The sequence below is a fragment of the Alosa alosa genome, chromosome 17 (genome assembly GCF_017589495.1).
Source record: "Alosa alosa isolate M-15738 ecotype Scorff River chromosome 17, AALO_Geno_1.1, whole genome shotgun sequence".
In the NCBI taxonomy this organism is placed as follows: domain Eukaryota; kingdom Metazoa; phylum Chordata; class Actinopteri; order Clupeiformes; family Clupeidae; genus Alosa; species Alosa alosa.
In genome coordinates, this window is record NC_063205.1 from 24,664,985 (window position 1) to 24,689,984 (window position 25,000).

General features: G+C 41.6%; 3 protein-coding genes across 4 annotated transcripts in view; all 3 read right to left on the reverse strand.

The window, feature by feature from the left end:
* Positions 1-5,847, reverse strand: part of rassf3 (Ras association domain family member 3) — a 76,755-nt gene extending 70,908 nt beyond the window's left edge. The window contains exon 1 of the mRNA XM_048267829.1: positions 5,344-5,847. Within this exon, the coding sequence (XP_048123786.1) occupies positions 5,344-5,797 (454 nt within the window). The 5' untranslated portion in view covers positions 5,798-5,847. The remainder of the gene's footprint in view (positions 1-5,343) is intronic.
* Positions 5,848-6,231: 384 nt separating this feature from the next.
* LOC125310573 (apoptosis facilitator Bcl-2-like protein 14) lies at positions 6,232-11,833 on the reverse strand. Of its 2 annotated transcripts, none has more exons than XM_048268124.1 (6): positions 11,765-11,833; positions 10,265-10,599; positions 9,563-9,646; positions 8,105-8,163; positions 7,337-7,597; positions 6,232-7,027 (listed from the first exon to the last, which is right to left on the reverse strand). In XM_048268124.1, the coding sequence occupies exons 1-6, from the start codon at positions 11,797-11,799 to the stop codon at positions 6,992-6,994; spliced, it is 810 nt and encodes a 269-aa protein (XP_048124081.1). In that variant the 5' UTR covers positions 11,800-11,833; the 3' UTR covers positions 6,232-6,991. The 2 variants fall into 2 exon arrangements, with proteins under 2 accessions (XP_048124081.1, XP_048124082.1); XM_048268125.1 differs by having other exon boundaries at positions 10,265-10,617; positions 11,765-11,814.
* Positions 11,834-13,204: 1,371 nt separating this feature from the next.
* Positions 13,205-25,000, reverse strand: part of dgki (diacylglycerol kinase, iota) — a 108,044-nt gene continuing 96,248 nt past the window's right edge. The window contains exons 30-33 of the mRNA XM_048267603.1: positions 22,410-22,530; positions 21,490-21,526; positions 21,271-21,370; positions 13,205-16,490 (exon numbers count right to left, since the gene is read on the reverse strand). Coding sequence (XP_048123560.1) covers positions 16,374-16,490; positions 21,271-21,370; positions 21,490-21,526; positions 22,410-22,530 — 375 coding nt within the window. The 3' untranslated portion in view covers positions 13,205-16,373. The remainder of the gene's footprint in view (positions 16,491-21,270; positions 21,371-21,489; positions 21,527-22,409; positions 22,531-25,000) is intronic.

A 25,000-nucleotide genomic window follows, 5' to 3' on the forward strand; every position in this document is an offset into this window, starting at 1 on the left:
TTACAGGTAAAACTCTCATTAGTGTGTGCCTTCCCCCTCCCAACCTATTGGCGCCGTTGGCTACACACATCAAATGGCAGGTTGTCTGTGGTCAATCCATGGCATATGTCAGCCATTTAAATACAAATGGCTAACTAAACTGACTAGACAGCAGTGCTGAACCTCAATATGAGCCCAGAATGGGCTCATGCTTCACACAGTGGCCACTAAGGAAAATACACAAACAAAGTTGAATTGAATAGAAAGGGCCATCCTAACATTCTCCTTTATTCTGCTCACTGCAAAAGAAAAATAATGACAGCTGCCATTGATATGCCATTGGCACCTAACCCTGAGTTGCTCTGGGATTTGTAATAGTTGACATCTGTGATTGGATTTGGATAAAAGAGTCAACCAAATGATTATATAGCATAAAGTATAAATTGACCAGATTGGCATGTCCTTCAAAGAAAGTTTAATTGAATTGAACGGGCCACCTGAACATTCTATTTTATACTGATCAATGCAAATATATATATGGATATACCATTGGCATTGGCCAAGTACACCATTCATTTAATGTAACCTTCATTGTAGGTATTAAAGGTGCTCTAAGCGATGCTGTGTAAGGTCACTTTTGTTGACTTTCAAACAAAACAGAGAGCTAGCTCGCTACTTCCTCCCCTTCCCTCCAGTGCTGCTTCCGTGCAAATGAAACTCTCCTAAACGCGCATCTCGTCTGTAATTTGCTGGAACAGTTTGTTATGTTTTTATGGGCTGGTTTGCCCAGGATGTTTTTGTTGCCGTTTTTTGGAGCCTGGGCTGTCCACAGAGATCACTTTTTTTTTACAGTGTATTCAGGACACAGGCAGCTAGCGGTTGGTTAGGTGATGTTTGCAGTAAGTGACATAAATGTTTTAGCCTAAAAAAACGTGTGGCATCGCTTAGAGCACCTTTAAGAATTGCTACACAACACTTTAAAGTTCTATTTGCTGTGTGTCAGGGGACCTGTCAATTCTGTAAGGATTTGTTTTCCTACACTGACCGGCGGACTACACATTATCCCTTACATAATAGGTGCTGACTAAAGAGCAAGTCAGGCCCAGATCAGGCTCAGGCCTGGCTCAAGTCTGGCCCAAGTCTGGCCCAGGTCTGGCGTGGACGTCCATTGTGACATCAGATGATATCTAGAATCTAGATACTCTCTCAGTGCCTCGCCATTAACCAATTAAAGTGAGGTATCAGTGAAGCAGTGGAGAAAACAGACACACATGACACCATACACGCAGACGACTATCTGCTGCATCTGATGATCCGATAACACACACACACACACACACACATGTACACACACACTCTCTCTCTCTCTCTCTCTCTGGGCACCAGCATCATTGAAGTCGTGTGCAAAAAGTTTGGTTGGAGTTGGTCACCTTTGTCCCATCGCCACGTCTGGGTGAACACTAAACACGTTGCCTAGGAAATGAACAACCTGATGGACTGCCTGCCCAGTGGCCCTCTGGGAAATGAACAACCTGATGCACTGCCTGCCCTGTGGCCTTCTGGGAAATGAACAACCTGATGCACTGCCTGCCCTGTGGCCCTCTGGCGACATAGACTCCTCCGCAGAATCAGACCACGCCACAAAGACCTTGTGTTTGTGTGTGTGTACGTGTATGTACATGTCTGTGTGTGTGTGTGTGTGTGTGTGTGTGTGTGTCAGAGCACGCCACCAGGACCTTTGCAGTTGGCTATGAGGACAGAGGACACTGCTCCAAGGACCTCCACAAATTACTATCTCCATGTTACTTCAGCATATGTCTTCCCATACACAGTATCAGAGCTGCCAACTCTCACACATTGAGAGTGAGATTCATTCATTTGATTGGCTCAACACGCTTTTACACCAATCAAATGCGTGAGGGTTGGCAGCTCTGCAGTATAACTAACAGAGTTTGGTTAACTCGTTACGAGTTGATACGGTTTCCATTCCATTCCAAGTGTTAAAACAACTAACAAAAAAGTGTTGATGATGTACAGACCTTGTTGCTCTCTTCAGAGGGGAGGGGGGGGGGGCATTTAACAGTTGTACATTGTATTTCTGCACTTCCAACAATTCCTCAACCAGGTCCAGTTTAACAGAAATCTCTGTGGTGGATTCAATCATGCAGTGGAACAACTTGTGTGCACCTGACTGACCTTGGAGACGGCCTAAAGCCGTCTTTGCCCATCCTCTCCTCACCCCTTCTAGACTCACCATACAACCTGGTTCCGTTCAGTCTTCTGTTGTAACCGCCGGCAATGCAATTAGATCAACTATTCTACTAGATTCTACTATCAATAGTAGAAGGCCTTTTCTAACGTCTATTCAGTTTTTATATGAATGTCATAGCTCATATTTTCATTTTTGTATAGATTTTCTTCATGCTTTTTGTTCAGGAAGAAGAGGCCTTGTTTGTTTGTGTATGTGTGTGTGTGTGTGTGTGTGTGTGTGTGTGTGTGAGAGAGAGAGACCTAGGCAAGTAAGGTAGAGTAGCCTAACCAAGGGCAGTCAAAAGGACAGGAGTCTACCAGTATTATGTAAACAAAAAGGAGAATCACTGAACCAAGACAATTACCAGTGTTATAAGGTAACTGGCTTTCATGTTAACTGGCTGGACTGTTTACTTTGCCTCTGGATTTAACGTAACCGCCCCTCTTCTTTTGCAGATGTGTTCAGCTGATGATTTAGCCTCCGATACCTGGCCGCAGATTCGTCTGTTTAACTGAAGTTCAAATAGACATGTTTGTGATGCTCCACTTTGTTGTTTAATAAAGCTTTACAACACGATGTGTCGGCGTTGTCTGTAGTAGGCTACATGCGGTGGACCATGAATATGCTACCAAATAAATAAAAGTAAATAAACTCCACGTGGGTCTTGTACCACTACTAAATTAAACTGCTTGCATGAAAACCTGACACCAGCATGCTTTTGCCACTAACCAGTTGACACTTCCCAGCGAAATTGGTAATACTAGGCCTACTAGTAAATGAGATCACCTAGTATGTTATTGTGTTTAGCACAATAACACAGCTGATTATGGTGACTGGCTACTGTGTTATCTTGCAATGTTGCCCAAAGTAGCCTATCATGATTCAGTTTACAAACGTTTCACTGATTGCTGCCAGGCTGTGGCCGCCTCTACTTGAAGTGTCTTATTATGAACGCCAGCAAATAAATAAAATAAAAAAAGTTCAACTATGAGATTCGACCTCGAATGACAAAACTAGAACTATAATCTGCATATTAACCTGATGCATATCACAACGAACGTGAAACACGCATTGAAACGCACAATGTGCAGGAGAAGTCGATGTCTTCATTTTACACAAATGTTACATATCACAAAAGATATGTAATATCAAATATCACAAGATACGTAGGCTTAGTCTATTTACGTTCGTGTTTTGACATGTTAACATAGGTTTGAGATGTATTGGATTTATATATATTTTAATCATTTATTTCTTATCAAGTGATAAGTTGCATGTGGCTCAACAGGTTGATACATTGACAATGTTTTTTTTAGACTAGCCTACGGGTTCAATCCTCGCCATTCACAGTTTTTTTTAAATGTACACATTTTAGACAAGCAATGCTTCCTCAATTTAGGCTGAAGATAGCATCAGTCAGTGAAACGTAAAAACCATTAAGCCTAGGCTATACTTTGAAGGTCTAAATGGCTTGGGCAATGCAGCAAGATAACACAGTAGCCAGTTACCATGATCCACTGTGTTAACCTGCTACAAACACAATAAGATACTAGGTGACCTATTTAACTTGTAGGCCTAGTAAATAAGTATGGCCAAGTTTTCTAGATTGTGTCAGCTTGGTTAGTGGCGTAAGCAGGTAAATGGCAGGTTATCATGCAAGCAGTTTAATTTAGTAGTGGTTCGAGACCCACGTGGAGTTCATTTAGTTTTATTTATTTGGTGGCATATTCATGGTCCAGCGCATAGCCTAGCCTACTACAGACAACCTGACACTTCCAATGCCGCCACATCGTGTTGTAAAGCTTTATTAAACAACAAAGTGGAGCATCACAAACATGTCTATTTGAACTTCAGTTAAACAGACGAATCTGCGGCCAGGTATCGGAGGCTAAATCCTCTGCTGAACACACCTGCAAGAGAAGGGGGCGGTTACGTTAACTCCAGAGGCAAAGTAAACAGTCCACCCAGTTAACATGAAAGCCAGTTACCGTATAACACCTGCATGGCGATCAGGGGGGCCTTTGACAGCCAGGGTTACACACAAACTGCACTTCATAAAGGGCAATAACGTCAACATCATGCAGTACCGACACAACGATTTTCAGGAGACTGTCCTCTCTCCCTTCATCATATGTTACTGTATAGGCTACTATACTACTGTCTACATTGCACTATTTCTTCTTGTCCTGTCTATGCACCACCTGTGTATACTTTGTATATCACATTGCACTTTTCTGTTCTTTTTTTTTTTTTGCACTTCTGGTTAGACACAAACTGTATTTTGTTGTCTTTGTACTTGTACTCATCTGCACAATGACAATACAGTTGAATCTAATCTAATCTAATCTAATAGGCCTATAGAGCGCATCATTGGAGCCTGGTGCCTGTGTAGGAATGAATGAGGGACCTGTGTGTATGTCTGTGGAAATTTGCGTTTGTTTATGCATGTGTGTTCTTCTGGGAAACCAGTCTGGCGGCATGCCTCTCTGGCTTGTGTGACAGTGCTGCCATAAGCATGAGCAAGCAAATGCCTCCTCACATGAAGCTGAACATGAAATCTTAATACACCCAAACTAGTTATGCAAGGAATTAAGGAATTTGGGGGCAGCCCTACTTATTACTGGTGTATTTAAATTTAAATGTAGCCTACATTTAAATGTAAAAGTGTATTTAAATTTAAATGTGCTATATAAATAAACTTGACTTGACTTGACTTGACTAAATGAATTTTCCAGTAAGTCGCGTGCGGGCATAAAAAAATCCACTATGCATTACATGTCTCCTGTTTGCTGTTGCGTATAGGACTATCTGATTTGGACATCTGATTTTGATTAGGTCTACTAAATCCTATTACTTTGCTCCCGTTGTGAACTTGTTCAGACCAAGACAGGAATAGTAACGAAGCAACTTATATTATTATTTCATGTGGAGTTCTGTCCATAATATATCTGACAGCATTCAAAGCTTCTTAACTTCTTAAGACTGAGAGCTGTATTTGAGCACAATTGCCCGTCCAATTTAATCGTTACTATACACGCGGCGCAATTTAGACTGCAGGTGCTTGTATTGTCTAAGGTAGCCTCTCTCATTACAAACGAGATCCATTCACTCACCTGTACACGTCAAGCGATCCTGGAAGATAGTGTGACAACAGACGTCGCACCACGCAGGTGAGGCGTCCGGACAGAACGTGTGTCCTTCTCCTTTCTCCTCCTTCACACGGGGGTCCTTTTCGATGGGTTCAAAGATAGTCCTTACATCTGGGGGTCTAAAACTCCGTTTTCTGGGTCGAGGCGCAGCACCTGGGTTGTCTTCGGGGTTTGGCACAGGCACCGGTGCCTTGTGTCCGTTCTCCATCGTTGGACTCGGCGGCGGGTCATGTTTTCTAATAGCCTTCACAGCCCGCACTTTGGAGTTACGCATCTTAATATTCGCTAATGCCTTCTCGGGAATTTGGTTAGACTCTTTAGCCACATGCGTAACAGCTGATGTATGAAAGAGCGCCACCGCTAACGGCGAAACGACCGCAATGTAGCGAGTCGGTGAGTACTTCCCACTTTGATGCATGGTGGCATCAGTTAAGCGAAACTCTTCGATTCTGTCGCATTTGACAGCGCTCGGAGTTAATTCGTGACTCGGAGAGAGTTTTTTAGAAAGCTAGTCGATGCCATCTCCTCCTCCCTTTTACTGAGGCTGTAACCTGAAAGCAAGTTAGACAGGTGCCGTGAACGGCTCAGGTTTCTCACAGCTTATGTACGCCTCGGACCGAAGGAAAAGTGTCGACACACATTCCAGGACTGTCTTCATATACAAATAGCACAAACACACACACAATGAATTCTTTACAAAAATAAGGTATTTGTTTTATTTGAATAAATCTGCATGACCATGGCTTGCAATTAGACAGTTCATTAAAATATGTTTATATATTTATATATATATTTTTTTATATATATATATATATATATATATATATATATATATATATATATATAGTCTATAATACATACTCATTTAACATTATCATTTGCAAGCCTGAAAAAAAAATAAAAGAAACTAAAAAGCTACAGCATATATCAGATGCTAGGGGCAAAACTACAATATAACACATTGATCACTTAAACACTGATCAGACATTCAAAAAAAATCTAAATTCAAATACACCAGCTGCTTTAAAGTGCACAAGTTGAGTGTTTTTAACGAAAGAAAAAAAAATAAAGGTCCTCTATATACTTTTCTTGGGTTACTTCCACTGTCCTACATCTGGTGAGGTGACCTTTCAACAGATAGTGTTTGACAGAGATTGCAGTCTCAACACACAGTCAGATTATAATCCCAACACAGCCTGATTACAATCCCAACACATGGCCATGTATCAGCAGCCTCTGGCAACGATGCTACTCAGATTGGGGGCCAGTCTGCTACTGATCAGGGACAGCTGCTACAAAGTCAGCTTTTCTCCCGGAGGTCATGTTCGAAACTGCACTTCTTTTGGATATTTTTGATTAAATATCTCAACATGCAACCGTCTTTCCACAGAGAACACTACATCGAGTAGTGATATCCACTACCGCTCTTAAAGTACCCGTAACATCCTTGGTACAACAATGTGACTTAATTGGGCAGACTTGAGAGTGAGTGTCAGCTTTCTGGAAGTAAACACAAGGTCGATACTGTAACCCTGAGATTAACCAATAAGAAGCAGTCATTTTGATAGTGCAACCAATAGGAATGTGGCAGGGAGTCCATGAAACTTGTTCCTCAATCCTGTTCCTCATCTGATTCGAAAACTTTGTCCTATAAACAAGAACAAAAATATATTTCAACCAGCCTATAATATATAGTATAGTATATAGTATAGTATATAATAAATTATAATATAAACTTCAAATACTTTTTTGTGATTAAAACCTGCAGGTCTTGAAACACGCAAATGTTTGTAGATATTTTGAGCTCAACAGCCATTCAATGAGCCACAATTCCCTACTATGATCCTGATCCAATGTTGTTAACTGGCTGGGATAGTGTATTACTTCGTCCGAGCTACTTCCTCTATTACCCCATTTTATATTACAAAACCAGGACTGTACAGATAACAGAACTCACCCAGCCTCCGTGCTGTTGGACCCAGGGCGAAAAGTAGTCCTTCAGGTAGCAGGCGCCAAAGCCCATGGTCTGGCTCACAGGAAGTGTATCCATGGTGCTGAGGCGGGTCACCACCTCACAGGTCATGGCGATCTGGGCCTCCTCATCACTCGGCGCGCTGGACAGGTTGAGCTTCCCCAGGAAGGCCGTGGTGATCCTCGAGAAGAGGCCGTAGTCGAAGGATCTCACGAGGCGCTCGTGAAGGGCTTTGTCGTTCTTGATCTATGGAGATGGACGTAACCAGACAAGGGGTGGAGATGGTGAGAAGACACAAAAAAGGCTGTATGCATTTCCAACTGCAGTAGGCTTTAGCAAAAATGCAGCATGTACATGCTATTTCTATGAAAAAACAAACACTTTGGAAAAAAAAAATATGGCATTGCATGAGATGACCCACCAATACTTCAGTTCCATCTATGTTTAAGTCCAAGACACCAATACTAAAATTTGACTAACATGACAACAGACAAGCTCCCAGAGAGGTCAAGTTATTGTGTTGATTACAACAACCAAGTTGATTTTAAAGAACTGCAGAGCACACATATTTTTGCCCCTCAACAATGTGTGTTGGATAGATGTTACACACAAAGGCATCATGTTGCCGTGATCAAGGCACTGAAACAGACAGAAGCCACATAAAGTCTCTCATTATTAGTGCGCACAGTGTCACCCTCTGGACGGCATAGGTAGTGCAGCTTGCTTATTTCTGTAGCTTTTTGAGGCTGTTACCTTTTCATTCAACTCGTCACCAGAATCACGAAGCAACTTTGCAAGCTCCTGAGCAATGTCTGTGGAAGAGAAAGGACAAAATTGGTTGATAGTTACGGTTACTTGGCAGATGCTTTTATCCAAAGTCACTTACAACATAGTCAGTAGAACAAACAATAACAATAAACAACACAGTAACATGACTGAACTGTCACACTGAAAGCTTAGCAGTGACCAGATATGAGTAATGTTCAGCTACTATCAGGACCTACAATACTTTCACATTTAGTAACTTAACTGATGCTTTTTATCTAAAGTGACTTACAACAATCAAGGTTTGTTTGTTTGTTTAATTTTAGGGGCGGTGGTAGTGTAGTGGGTAAGGTGCTGGGCTAGCGTGTAGTAGCCTGAAAGTTCGGTTCAATTCCCGGCTTGCACCATTGTGCCCTTGAGCAAGGCACTTAACCCCAAGTTGCTCCGGGGACAATGTGATTCCTTGTAATATAGCTGACATATGTAAGTCACTTTGGTCAAGAAGTGTCTGCTAAATGTAATGTAATGTAAAACGCCATTTCAGCAACCAAGGCTATTTAATGGCCAGAGCATTGTGTGTTAGAGGAGCTTAATTTTTTAAATCTATGCTAGTAAGTTATTCTAAAACCTTCAAAAGGTGGGACCTTCCTGAAACTGTCAGCCATGGAATTTTGGTGATAAAATTGTTGTCTTTTGGTTTTCAAGGCAGGGCAACAGATCAAAATATGGCTCACTGACAGTAGGCATTTTGCAAAATTGGCATAATGGAGGATCTTCACCACTCAATAGAAAGCTATGAGTGAGTCTTGAATGTCCTATACGGCACAACGGCAATCAAGGTACAATAAAGTTATAATAGAAGGTACAGTGGCACTAGGATATTGTAAGTGCAGCTACTCACATAGAATAGAATAAAGGCCCATTCACACCAAGAACGATAACGATAACTATTAACTAATAACTATTAAATATTGTTCTCGTTAGTATGAATGATGACGTTCACACATAAACTATAACGATAACAACATGAAGAACAATATAGTTGGGAATCAATTTCAGAGTGATTTTCAGAACGATAAAAAGCTAATAGCCAATCAGAACCTATCGAATTTTAACCGTCACATTCATTAACACAAGGAGAAACTTTGTTTATCGCTGTTCAGTGTGAACGCTTTTATCGTTGTGGTTATCGTTATCTTTCTTGGTGTGAATGGGCCTTAACAGTTCAAGCAAAGTCAAGGGAGGGAGAGGATGAGGGAGCCAGGATAGGGAGGAAGGTAGTGGCAAGTGTCTACAATGTACACTAAATATAGATTTGTTTCTTAACGGTCCTGATAAGAAATCCAACAATGACAGCAAATTACACTATTAGTTAGGTATGAAAGAAGCTCCCCCCCTGCCCCATCATGAAAACAACAACTAGTCAACCTAAAAGGGAATTCTGACCTTCAGGGCAGTCGGTTTCCAAGTCTCCCTGAAGAAAGGGAACAGCGGTTGATAGCTGTGTCAGCTTTCCAGCCACCTTGTCACCTGATTTCACACAACATCATGAGTCACTTTGGAGAAGTCTATGACACAGACTTTCCACATGTGATAAAGAGCGATAAGAACAAACCTAATCAACCAGCTTAGGCAAACCTGTAGCTAAACAGAGTTATGTAAATGTCTTCTGGGAATGCAGGTTCAAACTAGACTACACCATGACAGACTACAATTCTCAACAATCATTCCTCTTTGGGATACTATGGTCAGAGACGGTTGATGAACGAAAAAAAAAAAAAATTCTCTGGTGACTGCACAGGTGCAGTTTGGGGGAATTTTTCACAGGTGCATTTTGGCATTCGTCCACATACTGTTTGTCCTACATGTGTTGCCGTAGCCCAGCTGGTGAAGCAAGTATTTAGCTTTACTCATGTAACATGTGACAAACACTTATTTCCAAAGCAACTCACTATAGGGGAATAACAATCAAGGTTCAGTAAATTAGGAGACCTTTGAGTAAGCGATAAGTGGTAGGCTAAATCGATTCAACTTTCAGTGTAAGTGCCTGTGATAAATGTAATATATATATATATATATATATATATATATATATATATATATATATATATATATATATGTGTGTGTGTGTGTGTGTGTGTGTATTACCTGTAGAAGGACTAAGCGAAGCAGGCTGGGGTCGACTATCATCCTCCGAAAGATCCGGCTGCAGATCTGGATCTTTGGTCTTTGAGCGGAGACAGCTGGGCAGCTTACGATACCACTTCTTCTTTGGCGGGGTGTTCTGCGAGTCATTGTTGGCCTCTGTCGTGGCCGACGGTGTTACCGATGGTTTGGTGATGCTGAGCTGGCACTGCAGACGCTTGTCTGAGGGTCTGCGTTTTTTGGCGTATGCCATGAGGATACGGAGCTCCATGCTGTCCTCAGGAGCGCCCGGCCCCATGCCGACTTCCTCTCCTGTGTGCCCGTTCGCCATTGGCTCACTTTAACACAAGGACATCCTATTACGAGTGAATGGAGGAGACAGATGGGAACAGCCATATGCAGGGAATACAATGGGAAGGCTTATTATGTCTGTCTCAGTATGGGAAGGGAAAAGGGGGCAGAGGTAGAATGAACAAGACAGGGTGCCAAAGATACAGGGTGCCAACGACAGATTTTTAAGGTGTAGACTAGCCTATGGGCAAAGTGCAAACGGCACTGTCTTGTTCAAAAGGAGCATTTTTATGCACTTTGTGTTTACTGACAATGGAGAAGTCGTAAAAGAGAAAAGATAAAGGGCTATCACGAAATGAACTCTGAACTGCACTGTAGCCGGACTACACCCAAAACTAACTATCATATCCTCAAGGCACCCTTAACTGTTACTTAGGTTAATATTAAATTAAATATACTTATAAAGTGTGCGATGATAAAAGTATGACACTGAGTGTTAAATAATTTATGTAGACTAACTGTGGGGCAGTGCGATGTAGGTCTACGTCCAACAACTAGGATAACTTTAGGCTACCTTTCTTTTTTAATTTAACATATCACCTATCCTTGATATTCTCACACACTTCGTTTCATGATATTTCAAAATATTTCGACATGATATTTCAACTTTATTCTCGAAATGTTGAGTTTAATGTCGACATGGCGACATTAAAGTCGATACGTCGAGATTAAAGTCGATATTACATTTCAACTTTATTCTCGAAATGTCGAGTTTAATGTTGACATGGCGACTTTAAAGTCGACATGTCTAGTTTAATCTCGTCATGGCAAAAATATTTTTTCCCTTCATGTGGCCCTAATACTCCGTCGTAGTTTCATGCAGTATTACTAGCGTAAACTCGCGAAGTTTGTTGTTAAGTTTCAATGAACTTTGGTTACATGGCTAGCTTACAAATTAATTTAATGTAACCGGACTGAACTGAAACTTTTCGTTAAACTTTTAGCTAAACGTTTTGTCAGATTTCACAGATTTTCATATTCATCAATGCATTATATCAGCAAATTGGCGATTGTGACAAACAAATTGCAAAAGTTATCGCATTTCATCACTCAAAGTTGGTGCTGTTAGAAATTTGATGTTAACCCTGTTAGATAAAGTTAGTTAGGACATCTATATCTCTATAACTCTAACTTTAAAAGGGTTACACTTACTGTTTTTCTTTGAGCGCGGACTCCGTGGCTGCCATGCCGGTAGACAGTGGAGAAATTCAGAGAACTAAATGCAAATGCGAAACTGAAGCGTCTTTACGCCGTCGTCGACTTCCTTGTAGCGTCACAATTACGTCAGAAAACGTCACATCGGTGACACTGTCTATGGTGACAGCAGAACAGTTTTTCTACTTACCACAGAGAACACTGCAACATTTGTCCACTGAAAAGTTGCTTAGATTTGTTCCTAGTTCAATAAGCCCTCTTCCGAAATCTATCACGCTGTTTTGCTCAAGAAAGTCAGGGGAGAACGCGGTAAGATGAGCCACCTTTCCCCCTAGGAAACCGTGACAGCATTTTAAGGAAGAGGGAATCATTCTTTACAATCTGTGAAAAGGTACAGCACATGCCCATGGCAATTGGTAAAAACACATTTTAAAAATATGATTGTTTGCTCTCCAAGTGGATTCCATTCAGAGTTTGGGTGATTTAGAGAAAACAATAGAACAACATTCTGATGCGTGCCCTGTTAAGCTATGATGTACAGTAGCAAAACAAAATCATTAGCTTGTTTTTTCTTTCAAAATGGTGGTTGTGGGGTAAGATGTGCCACCAGGGCTGGGGTAAATTGAGCCATCTAACTAGTAAGCTACTTGTTGCATCTGTAAGATTTTGTTTTAGTTTGCCTTGATTTTGTGACCTCGTTCTATATGGTGTCTCACTAAGAGAGACTATAGGCAGCAAATTAATATGACTTATTTAAGTTAATTAAATGGGTGAATTCAAAGGCAAACAGGTGACAAAAGATGTCACAGGGCTAAATTTTGGTAAATTTTCAGTTGAATCTATTTGACAAATTCTCAGTTAAATGTTACTGTTTGTAGAAACTAAATTATTGTTTGAAGAAAATAAAAATGTTTTACTTGACTTACCTTACACCTAGTCTCATCGTTGCGCTCATCTAAGTTGCGCAACGATGAGACCAACTTTTTTGCAGAGAGCATATCTTTATACCCTTATAAGTTATCAAAGAGTTGTTGGTTACAGGAGTTGTAGAACACTTTGAATTTTTTTTGGTGTGAAGGTTACAAAACAAAACCTCACTGACACATTAGAATAACATCATATGAATGTGTCATATGAAGAATGTAAAAAATGGCTCATCTCACCCCGTTCTCTCACTCAATTCAAGATTGTCTTTATTACATCTCATTATACGGGTATAAGAGAGTAAATTCTTGTGTTTTTGTTGCTCCTCAAAAAATATTATATGACTATACTGTGATTATACAACATATAATCAATATGCAATTTTACAACATTTCAATAATATGGTGAACAATTCCAAAAAAATAGTCTAGGGTAGGCCTATACATCTAGCTATACAGGCCAAAGCATACCGATAACATTATAGAATTAATAACCCACTTTCAGTCCATACAATATTTTATTTGTTATTTATTGTCATTCTAAAAACCTGTTCAGATTTTACAGTTGTACAATCTGGCATGCTTGTATATTAATCCAAAATTACATTGAATGATAACACTGGCAAAGTAAATGGAAAGCATTTGAAACATCAGATCCAGAAGAGGGTCTTTTTTTTTTTTTTTTTTTTTCTGATTGGTCAGAGTCTGCTTCAGTGTGTCACTGGTAACATTATAATTATGAATAACTTATGGCACAATACAATTCCTTTCCGTGACGGAACTGTGAGGAGAGAAATAAAAACATTAACGGATACGTTTCCCTAGAGAATCACAGATTTCTCAGGAGGGTGACCAGACAGTGATGAGTTCTCACAAAGCAAAGTTGGTCATAAACCAGTGTAAAGGCTTTCACTGTAGGCAAATGCAATTGTGTTGTCATCCCACAATAAACAAAAATTAAACAAGTTGATGTTTTTTTTTGTTTCTTCCAATTCAGGTAGATAAACTTCAAAACTGGAGTGTGAAATAGCTTTTTTGTACAGATTGCGGTCACATATGGGAGCATTTCACTTGATATTCTCATATTCTTGGTCAGTAGTTCCACAACAGGCTACTCACTCTATGGGCAAGATGACTTTAGGAGGAACTGGGGCGACACATGACTTCTGAGTCATGACATTCAGTCACTTGAATATGATGTCACAACAATAACATTGAAGAAAAAACAAAAACAGAAAAAAATAGGAAGAAAAACATTCAAGTAGTTCCATCTTTGTACAAAATAAAATGTACGACCATTCTATTGTAAGTCATAAATTAAATAATTAAAAAAAAGATAATAATGCCATCAAAATGCCATCATTTTTTTCTTCAAAAGGAAACATATCGAAAGAGGTAACCAAATCCCATGCACAACAATCCTTAAAATTCACAAAAAAATCATGAATAAACTAAAAATATAAAATATAACCACATCAGATCAGATCAAGTCATATATATTTAAATCACTCCTCAGAGAAGATGGAGACAGGTAGAACATGTAACTGTATTTGTGAACTTCCACAGCCATGTGCTTTCACTGACTGTGTGGTGCATGGGAGGCTACTGAACGCAGCTCATACTTTAAGTCAACCTAGCCCACAGACGATCTCTGGTTAATGACTTCAAACACAGATCTGCGCTGAAAACTAAGCAAACAGAATCAAAAGCTGAATGGAAATGTAGGCCATCTTGGTCCCCCCCCCAATCTGTGTGTGTGTGTGTGTGTGTGTGTGTGTGTGTGTGTGTGTATGTGTGTGTGTGAGAAAACAAGTATCATGAAGGAATCCCCTTTTATGTCGCAAGCACACGTCAATGTTGTCTTTTCCTGGTGATGACACTTAGACGTTAGTCCTCCTGTTACACTGCGAATGCTGCTTAAAGACACAGCCAAGACTGGTTGTGCCTGCCCTGACAGCTCCGGAACGGCTTGGGAAAAATGTGACATCCCCACGAGGGTACGGTGCAGTGAACCATCCAACCAGCCCCTGCCCTCCCAAATTCCTCTATCAACCATGTCCTCCCTCTTGTCATATAAAAAACATTAATGTAATGTAAAAGTAAACCAACTAATGCACAAATGTCATCCATTCATATTGCATTGAATATGGCTCAGTTCTTTTTTTCTTCTTCTATTTTCTTTTTTTCCCCCCTCTAAGGATAAATATGTCACAGTCACACTAATACCACCACACACACAACCACACTCCTAGAGAACTGAGGGTAAGAGAATGAACAGAATCAGCTGTAATGTACAAAGACCTCTTTATAGACACATGAGATTCATTCAGTTCAGCCACAATGCTACAGATTTCCCAGAATCCTCTGCAAAGCAAATTTACAAAAAAGGCTTCTTCTCGTCAGCCGTTTTCTTGACTCTTTGGGGTTTCTTTAGTTGGATATGGAGAGCTATCTGTATATACCAACGCTGTTTTGCGTTGGCCTTTATCAGTTCAAACTCAACACACAGATGAGAGAAATCAGTCAGGAGATGACTGGGCAACTTCTGGTAACTTGTTGGCGTGAATATGTGTGTGTGTGTGTGTGTGTGTGTGTGTGTGTGTGTGTGTGTGTGTGTGTGACTACACAGTTTCCCAAGTCATCCCATTCCACAATTCTTCCCAGATGACACACCTTATCCCCATGGCTGTGTAATAATAGGGCAGCGTTTCCCGGAATGCCTGCGTGAGTTACCGCGGCTACAGCATTAGAAAGCAGAGGACTTTAGGCGTGGTGGAGTCGCTCAGACCTGACAGTGGGGATGGAGACTACTGTTTACTGTGTGTGTGTGTGTGTGTCGGAGGGATGGCAAGGGCAGGTGGGGTAGTGTGAGAGCCACAGTATGTTTCAGACTTGGACTGACCGCGACTCTGTCTGTCCAAAAGGTCTCACACTCGAAGCTGTGGCCGTGCCAAAGTCTTCGTCCTAAGCCCAAAAACCCAACACCTGTTTTTAAGAATGCAGACCCCATCTAACTGGATTCCTCTTTTCAGCACAGCTACAGGTGCTAGTGTCCGACCCGGAAGCTAATAATGACACACGCGGTCCCCCTTATTGTACAATCAATCAATCAATCAATCAATCAATCAATCAATCAATCAATAAATAAATAAAGAAATCAATAAATACAAAAAAAAAGAACAACAACAATGAAAGCCAATAAATACATGTCAAAGTAAAACAACAAACACTCCAAAACTGCCATGGCAGAGATACACTAATGCAAAAAAGAAAAACTCTCTGTAACAAGGTCAAGTCTGTCCTGCTCAATGTAGCTCACTGTTTGGAGATACAGAGGAGGGTAGGTCCAAATGTAACAATGTAATGTCACGTCCCTGTGTCCATTCCTGGTTTTCCCCAATATCTCTCTCTCTGTGAGAGTGTGTGTGTGTGTGTGTGTGTGTGTGTGTGTTTGTGTCTGTGTGTGTGTGTGTGTGTCTTTTCAAAACCAGAGAGAGAGAGAAGAATACTCCAGTAATCTCGGTAACAGGCTCGCTGTGGTCTGACTGACAGACAGACACCTCTGTATCTATGCCGTCTTAGGAAGGGCAGAGGAGAAGTTGACCTTTGTGAACTTTGACCTCAGTAGTAGTTCCACCGGTGTTGGCGGTGTCGGCCTGGCCCCCATCCCAACAGCCCCAGGGTCACACGGCCGTCTCCAGGTCCTCATGGGGAAGAGGCTGTCCCTTGAGGTGACTCTCCAGGTAGGCCACCAGCTGTGTGTCTCCAGCCTCCTGCGCCTTGTCCTTCGGAGACTTACCCTGAGGAACACAACACAACACACACACACACACACTGATTTCATATTCATGAATTCGTCTCCAGCCTCCTCCACCTTCGTCTGTGTCCCCAATATGCGCGGAAGCTGTGGAACACCCTGCCTCTGTACATCAAACAGGCGAGTTCAGTGAACATCTTTAAAAAAGATCTGAAAACATACCTGCATATGAGAGCTTTTAGTTAAAAGTGCTCTAAGCGATGCCATGTGATTTTTAGGCTAAAACACTTTATATTACTTTCTGCAAACATCACCTAACCCAGTGGTTCTCAAATGGGGGTACGTGAAAGCACTTCAGGGTACGTGAGATTTTAAAATATACATATATTTAAAAAGTAGAATCCATGCAAAAATACTTTAAAAACAATTATTTAATAAATATTTCAGGAAAGTATAAGTTCATAAAATTAATTTTATATTTCTGTAGGCTATTCAATTTCATTATCCTAAAAACCCAGAGTCCCCCCCCATACCAGGATGGTTCGACCCAACCTGTCACATGCCACCCGCCATCACCTGTCAATCACTGTCAAAACTCGACTTGAAGCGTAGCGGTAATTCTTGTGCGCTGGTTAGGGGGTACTTAGCTGAAAACATATTTCACAGGGGGTACATCACTGAAAAAAGGTTGAGAACCACTGACCTAACCAACCGCTAGCTGTCTGTGTCTTGAATACACTGTAAAAAAAATACGATCTCTGTGGACAGCCCCGGCTCCAAAAACGGCAACAAAAACAACCTGGGCAAACCCAGCCCATAGAAACATAACAAACTCTTCCAGCAAATCACAGACGAGATGCTTGTTTAGGAGAGTTTCAATTACACGGGAGCAGCACAGGAGGGAGGAGGAGGAAGTAGCGAGCTAGCTCTCTGTTTTGTTTGAAAGTCAACAAAAGTGACGTTAACCAGCCCTGAGGAACACACACACACACACATACACTGCTTTCACATCCATCCATTTTCACATCCATCCATCCATCCATTCATTCATCCACCCATCCATCCATTCATCCACCCATCCATTCAATCATTCATTCATTAGGTCTCCAGCTTCCGGGTGCTCCTCCATTCCTCCATGCTTTGGCATTTCTAATGTACTTACTGTTGGAATGTTTGTTGGATTATGTACATGTTGAGCAACTAAGGGCTTTACTGTAATACAATTTTATTCTTGCGTATGACTGATATGTGATAGTAGGTCAGCATATGACCGTTCTGTTATATGACTAATCAAGCCAACCCTAAGCCTACTGACAACCACAAGTACATCATCCTTTTATTTATTCATTCCTTTGGCAAGTGCTTTTCACCACAGTGAAGGATATGTAAGCAAGTGTACCAACCAGGTGTAACTGGAGAGGTCATTAGCATGACAACCTGATCAACCTCATAAATGCCTTTGGATGTGGTTACAAGGATCATCTAGCCTTGTTGACACCAGACCCTTCTCAACGGAGATTAAGAGTGGGTCTGGAAAGAATTCATTGACCTATGACTTCCAGCAGGGGCGTAACAAGCAGTGAAATTAAACTTAAATTGGTGCATTAAACTCTTACTAAATCGTTTCAGAGTGCAGCAATCTTGTAAACGAAGGTTTTAAATGCAGCTGTTTACTCAATTCCAGAGAAAATACACGTCCATGCGGGATTAGCGATTGTAATTGTGTGCCCGTGTTTGGTATCAATGGCTTCTTGGCCAGACGGACCTGCAGAGCAAATCCCAAATGTGCCAAAGGCTTGTATGGATATTCCCAGGCTAAGGATCATCATCATCATCAAATATAAATGTATCAGATAAGATGGTCAATGGGGCAAAGACTGTTATAAGAAGTAAAATAGGATTCTCAGAGAGCTGTGGCACAAGAGGCTAAAGCCACCATCACTATATTAGGGTTCAAGTGCCCATGGGGTCTTGGGGTCAAGTTTGAATCTGATCCCTGGCTATTTCGCAATCCCACCCAATCTCTCCCACTCTTTCTGACACTCTTCTTCACCCTCTTGTCTGAATAAATGCAAGACCCCCCAACAAATCAACTTACAAAAGAAGTAAAACAGGATTTGGGAAAATACAGTAAATCATATTACTGTACCAGCTGGCTACCACCTCCTAATGCACTAGGCAATCACTATTTTAACATTTACCAGCTGGCTACCACCTCCTAATGCACTAGGCAATCACTATTTTAACATTTACCAGCTGGCTACCACCTCCTAATGCACTAGGCAATCACTATTTTAACATTTACCAGCTGGCTACCACCTACTAATGCACTAGGCAATCACTATTTTAACATTTACCAGCTGGCTACCACCTACTAATGCACTAGGCAATCACTATTTTAACATTTACCAGCTGGCTACCACCTACTAATGCACTAGGCAATCACTATTTTAACATTTACCAGCTGGCTACCACCTACTAATGCACTAGGCAATCACTATTTTAACATTTACCAGCTGGCTACCACCTACTAATGCACTAGGCAATCACTATTTTAACATTTACCAGCTGGCTACCACCTACTAATGCACTAGGCAATCACTATTTTAACATTTACTGTTCGTGTTTGTGTACAAACCATTGACTGTATAATTAGAGTACTAACGCGTATCTGGAACAGGAAAAACCAGTTTGCCTAAAAGACAATATACCTCAGACGAGAAAAATACATTGATGCGCCGCTTTTCACCTCGATAAGAGACCTCTAGCAAAGATAATCAACAGCCTGACCATCATTGACGTCGTTCTGCTAAGCCATCTAGCTACTGTCAGGCAAAATCTGCCACAGATCAGGCCACATAATCTAGAGATGGGTGATACTGACTTAAAAGTACATGACAATGTTTCCCGGTACTTCATGCGATGACGAAAATTAAGATGGTATCTGCAATTTCAGCTGACTAGTCAAGTCAAATCAAGTTTATTTATATAGCACATTTCATACACAGGGGTCATTCAATGGGACCTGAGAGGACGAGAGAGTGTGCACTGCTGAAGCATGTCTGATAGGTATTTAGTTCTTGCTCCATTTACTGATTTATAAACAAGCAGTGGTGCTTTAAAGTAAATTCTGTGACTTATTGGAAGCCAGTGCAGGGACTAAAGAATTGGAGTAATGTGGTCAGTTATTTTAGTTTTTGTGAGAATCCTAGGGTAGCTGCTGCATTTTGCATCACCTGAAGCTGTTTGATAGTCTTTTTAGGAAGGCCTGTGAACAATCCATTGCAGTAATCATCCCTGCTGGAGATAAATGCATGAATGAGTTTTTCTAAATCATGTTTTGACATCAGCCCTCTAAGTTTGGCAATATTTTTGAAGCGGTAAAAAGCTGATTTAGTTATCGCTTTCATATGGCTGTTGAAATTTAGATCACTGTCAATTAATACACCAATATTTTTAACAGTATCCTTCGCTTTCAACCCTTTTGTGTCAAGGGGAGTGGCAACCCTAAGTCTTTCTTCCTTTTAACCAAATATAATAACCAGTTTTTTCTTTGTTCAGCTGAAGGACATTTTGAGATATCCAGGTGTTGATTTGTTCTATACACTGACACATAGATTCAAGGGGACCACAGTCATTTGGCGACAGAGCTAAGTAAATTTGTGTGCCATCTGCATAGCTATGATATGAAATCAAATTATTATGACCGCCACGCAGCGAAGCGGCGGTCATATAGGTTTAGTCAGATTTTTTTTTCTTTTCTTTTTCGCATGTCCAAATTTCCGTCAAGGATTCCCGGGACACTGTAAGACCGGGGTACACGAAACTTGGTGGGCATGTAACCCCACATAGATAGCATGGAACCTCCTGTTTTTGTTTTGATCTGTAGCCCCCGGCTGGACTGGACCCCCGAAAGGAGGGTAGGGCAGACACAGTTTTCTGTGAATATCTTGAGAACCGTGAGGGCCTAGGATGACCAATTTTTTCCATGATGTTTGCCTCCAGGGGTCATGTTAACCCATTCCATGTGCACACATGTGCATAAACAGATACACACGCACACACATACATTCACAGTAATCATACGTATGACACATACTCACACAGTAGACATATGTACGCATGCATGCACATGCACAAACACACATACGCAGGCAAACACACAAGCACGCACACACACACACACACACACACACCCACACACATAAACATAAACGTTTACACGCACACATGCACACAATTCAAGAATTTCTCAGAATTATGAACAGGCAAGATGGGGGTGGGGTTGTATAAAATGAATTTTACATGTGAAATCTATGAACTAATCATGTTTTGGTACTTGTTGTCTAGCAGATACCAGTGAGAATTGAGTGTGGCTAATGCAATTTAGTGAGACAGTTAGAATCATATAAGCCTTTCAGCGTGATTTATTTTTGTGGAAAAAATGTGCTGGCCTGGGCGGCGGTCATATTTTGTACCGCTCTGCGGTACATCTAGTTTATTAAGGTATGGTTTGCGTTCCTGGGGTGATAATGACAGTGCATACCTTGACAGCTCAACATGCCGGTCTATTAACTCAGCTTGATTACAGAGTGAAAGCAATGGCAATTAGGTCTTTGTTTCTGTGCTGCTGAATGTGCAGCCTTTAGCCTGCTGACGCCCACCTAGAATCTGTTTATTTTCATTTCACCAATACACTTGTCTGGTACACGACAACACACTAACGCCTACACCTGGTCATACGAGTTTGAAATGGCGGCCAGACTTTCGTCAAAAGTGAAACGAGGTAGTGAGTCTGGTATTACCATACTAGCGCGGCTTACCTGGAAGTTGGGCTTGTTGAGGGCGGCGCCGCCGTCTATGAGCAGTCGGCACACGGCGCGGTGCCTCTGGAAGGCGGCTTTATGGAGGGCCGTCTCTCCTCTGTAGAATCACCAGCGAAGAGAAAGGGCTTTAGCGGGATGCACAGGAGCATTTCAATCTTACAGTACAAATGATTAATTAAAAAAGGGAAAAAAAAACATTAGAAAATTTAGACCTACGTTTCTCTCTCAGTGAGGTCCAAAATCAACTTAGAACCTTAAGAAATAAAAAAAAAAAACAGAACAAAACAATTCAAAATCAGAGAGTGGATTTTGTAAGGGATATTCAGTAATATGCTGTACAAAAAGCAAAACGTATGCAAGCACAAACGGAATATGACAAAGTGCAAACTAAAAGACTTTGCTCAAAATACATGACTGAGATGGATAGTGAGAGGGATACCCCACACACACACACACACACACACACACACACACACACACATGCACGCACACCCACACACCCCCACACAGACACACACACACACACACACACACACACACACACACACACACCCACAGACACACACACCCCACACACAGACACACACACACACACAGACACACACAAACACACACACACACACGCACGCACCCCCCCCACAGACACAGACACACACACACACACACACAGACACACACACACACACACACACACACACACACACCCACACAGACGCACACACACACCCACACCCACACAGACACACACACACACAGACACACAGACACACACACCCACACAGACACACACACACACCCACACACACACACACACACACACACACACAGACACACACACACACACACACACACACAGACACACACACACACACACACACACACACACACACCCACACAGACACACACACCCACACAGACACACACACACAGACACACACACACACCCACACACACACACACACATGCACACGCACACACACAGTCCTACAGACAAACAAAAACAATGGCAGACAGACCCACAGAAAGAGAGTGTATGAGAGAGAGAGAGAGAGAGAGAGAGAGAGAGAAGTTATATGACGGTATATGAGTTGATGTAATGAGTTGGTCGATGAGTGGGCAGCGGTGCCGGTGCGTACCGCGTTGCAGGATGAAGCTGACCACTTCAGAGTGGCCGTGCTGGGCGGCCAGGTGCAGAGCGGAGCAGCCACCCGAGTCCCGCACCAGCAGACTGACCCCCTGGCTCCAGGAGTTCGACACCTGAGAGAGTTAATAGGGAGAGATGGAGGTGTGTGTGTGTGTGTGACAGAGTGAGAGAAAGTCAAAAAGAAACAGAAAGAAATTGTATTTATGGTCCACATTTCCTTTCCCTGGAATTGTTTTCCATCATCAGATAAAACAATTGAGCTCTTTGGCAAAAAACACACTTTGCTGACCTACAGTAGAAGAATGACAATACCGAAAAGAACCCCATAAATGATCAATGTGGTGGAGGGGCTGTGATATAGTACCCTTGGAATCCAAAGTTCTCGCAGGAGCACAATTCCAATTTGCTCAGCGAGTCACTCTGGCAATGAGTACCCCCTTACAGAAATTTCAGGTTTCTGGCAAGTTGCCGCAAATTTGCGGCAAGGTCATATTTTCACATGCAAATTAGGTTCCTGGCAAACAGTTGCAGTTGGCAAACTTCTCATTGTTGCCAGAACTTTGCTGGAAGTTTGCCTCTAGCGCCAACACTGGCAAACTTCTGGTGATATTTTCTAGTGAACTCATTTGTTTCCCACAAATCACCCACAAGTTTGCTGCAAATCTGCCAGGGTAAGGGTAATGATGCACGCTACTTTTGTCTCTTGTATCGCGAGCACCCAATGACATCGGTGTATCTAATAGGCGGGCCAGAGGCGAACTAAACAGATGACAGTCGTAGTGTTATCTAATTGTGTCAAAGTCCGGAATCAGTCAGTAAACATTGGTCGTATAGTGTTATCCAATTGCGTGCAGTGAGATTTTCAAATCTTTCGGATTTGGGCCTGGAATCTCCAGGCTGACATAGTGTGGCTGTTTTTAATTCCAAAGGCCCTATGAACCTCATGCATATCCACATCCATCCAATATCAGAAAACCCTGAACATTTTCATTAAAAATCTTTTAGTCTCTGCCAAGATACTAAAGTGGGTCATGATTGGATCATCCAGCAGATCAATGTCTTACTGAACACAAAATGAAGCTTCAGCCATGACATTCTCAGTCCCTTGATCTGAGCCCCATGGAACAAGAGTGGGGTGAGATTAGAACAGTAATTGTGGAACATGTGATTTTGGTGAAAATATATATTTTTTATGAGGTATTTTTGTCTCACAGAATAAATTTGGTTGCCTTCAAGGTTGGATTTGTCCTCATTGTTTTCAATGTGAGACCAAGATAAATTGGCAAAAAATGACTACTATGCCTAAACCTTTAGTGGCAGCCGTGGCCTACTGGTTAGCACTTCGGACCTGTAACCGGAGGGTTGCTGGTTCGAACCCCGACCAGTAGGCACGGCTGAAGTGCCCTTGAGCAAGGCACCTAACCCCTCACTGCTCCCCGAGCGCTAGTGTGTGCTTCACCTCACTGTGTGTACACTGTGTGCTGTGTGTGTTTCACTAATTCACGGATTGGGATAAATGCAGAGACCAAATTTCCCTCACGGGATCAAAAGAGTATATATACTTATACTTATACTATACTATATACCTTCTGATAACCATTAGTACATAGCAGGCTTGGAATTTCACCATTCTGGGGGCAAGGCCACTTGGTCTTCAGTTGGGCATATTTGGTGGGGGGCACAAAGGCCACATAGATGCATGCTTAGCATTTTGTGATCATTAAGACTACTTTCATAAACTCTTAGTCAGCTGTCCTCTGATTTACTAATATCTAGGCGATATTTGTAACATTTATTTTGTATTTGGCCCGTTATGAAATCATGTGGAACAATTTAACCACATTGTAAAACTTAAAGCCCAAATTTGGAGACATCCATGCATGTCGAAATTTACTGCAAATTCAAAACTGGATTACTCTGGAACGGCTAACTGTACAGGGGACTGCTTTACACCTTTGTGTTCGGTAAGGTCTGCTGTTTATTCTGATATATGGTTTGTCATGTGTTAAAAGAAGGGTTCGTGAAGTATAAGAGATGAATGGGTAGGGAGATCATGGACGCAAAACCTTCATTAGAATGTATGATTAAATTGAATTATATTATTTACTTTTCTCGCGAACCGTTCAACACAGCAATTATCGGCTAACATCATTTAAAAGCTGAGAAAAAGCTCTTTCATGTGATACTTGTGATGTCTGTGTGATGATGAGTAGGCTACTTTGCAAGTAGTTCAACTGAGAAGAATAGGTGAATTTGTTGCGCTGTCACTTTCTCCACTGCGTAAAAGACTAAATTAATTTGCGCTGTGAATGCTAAGATTATTTTGACAGGCCACAGGCTAAATAAAAATCGCTATTAGTAGGACGCAAAGCAGAATATTGACAGAAGGGGGCACCAAGGCCACCGTGGCCTGTAAACCTCTGATTTTCAAAGGGGCATCACGGCCAACGCAAGGGGCTACGACGGCCATGGCCGCCGTGAAATTCCTACCCTGGTACATAGTAAAGATGGCGTCTCTTAAAAAGGTTAAGTAGGGTGAGGGCTGCAGGGCAAGTTTCCATACTTAAGGTGTCTCATGTGGTG

Excerpts from the sequence above, each read along its gene's own strand:
- LOC125310573 (XM_048268124.1), bottom strand. The coding sequence starts at position 11,799 with ATGGCAGCCACGGAGTCCGCGCTCAAAGAAAAACA. Across the intron at positions 8,164-9,562 it reads GGAAACCGACTGCCCTGAAG|ACATTGCTCAGGAGCTTGCA; the intron begins GTCAGAATTCCC and ends TCTCTTCCACAG. Across the intron at positions 7,598-8,104 it reads GTGACGAGTTGAATGAAAAG|ATCAAGAACGACAAAGCCCT; the intron begins GTAACAGCCTCA and ends CCATCTCCATAG.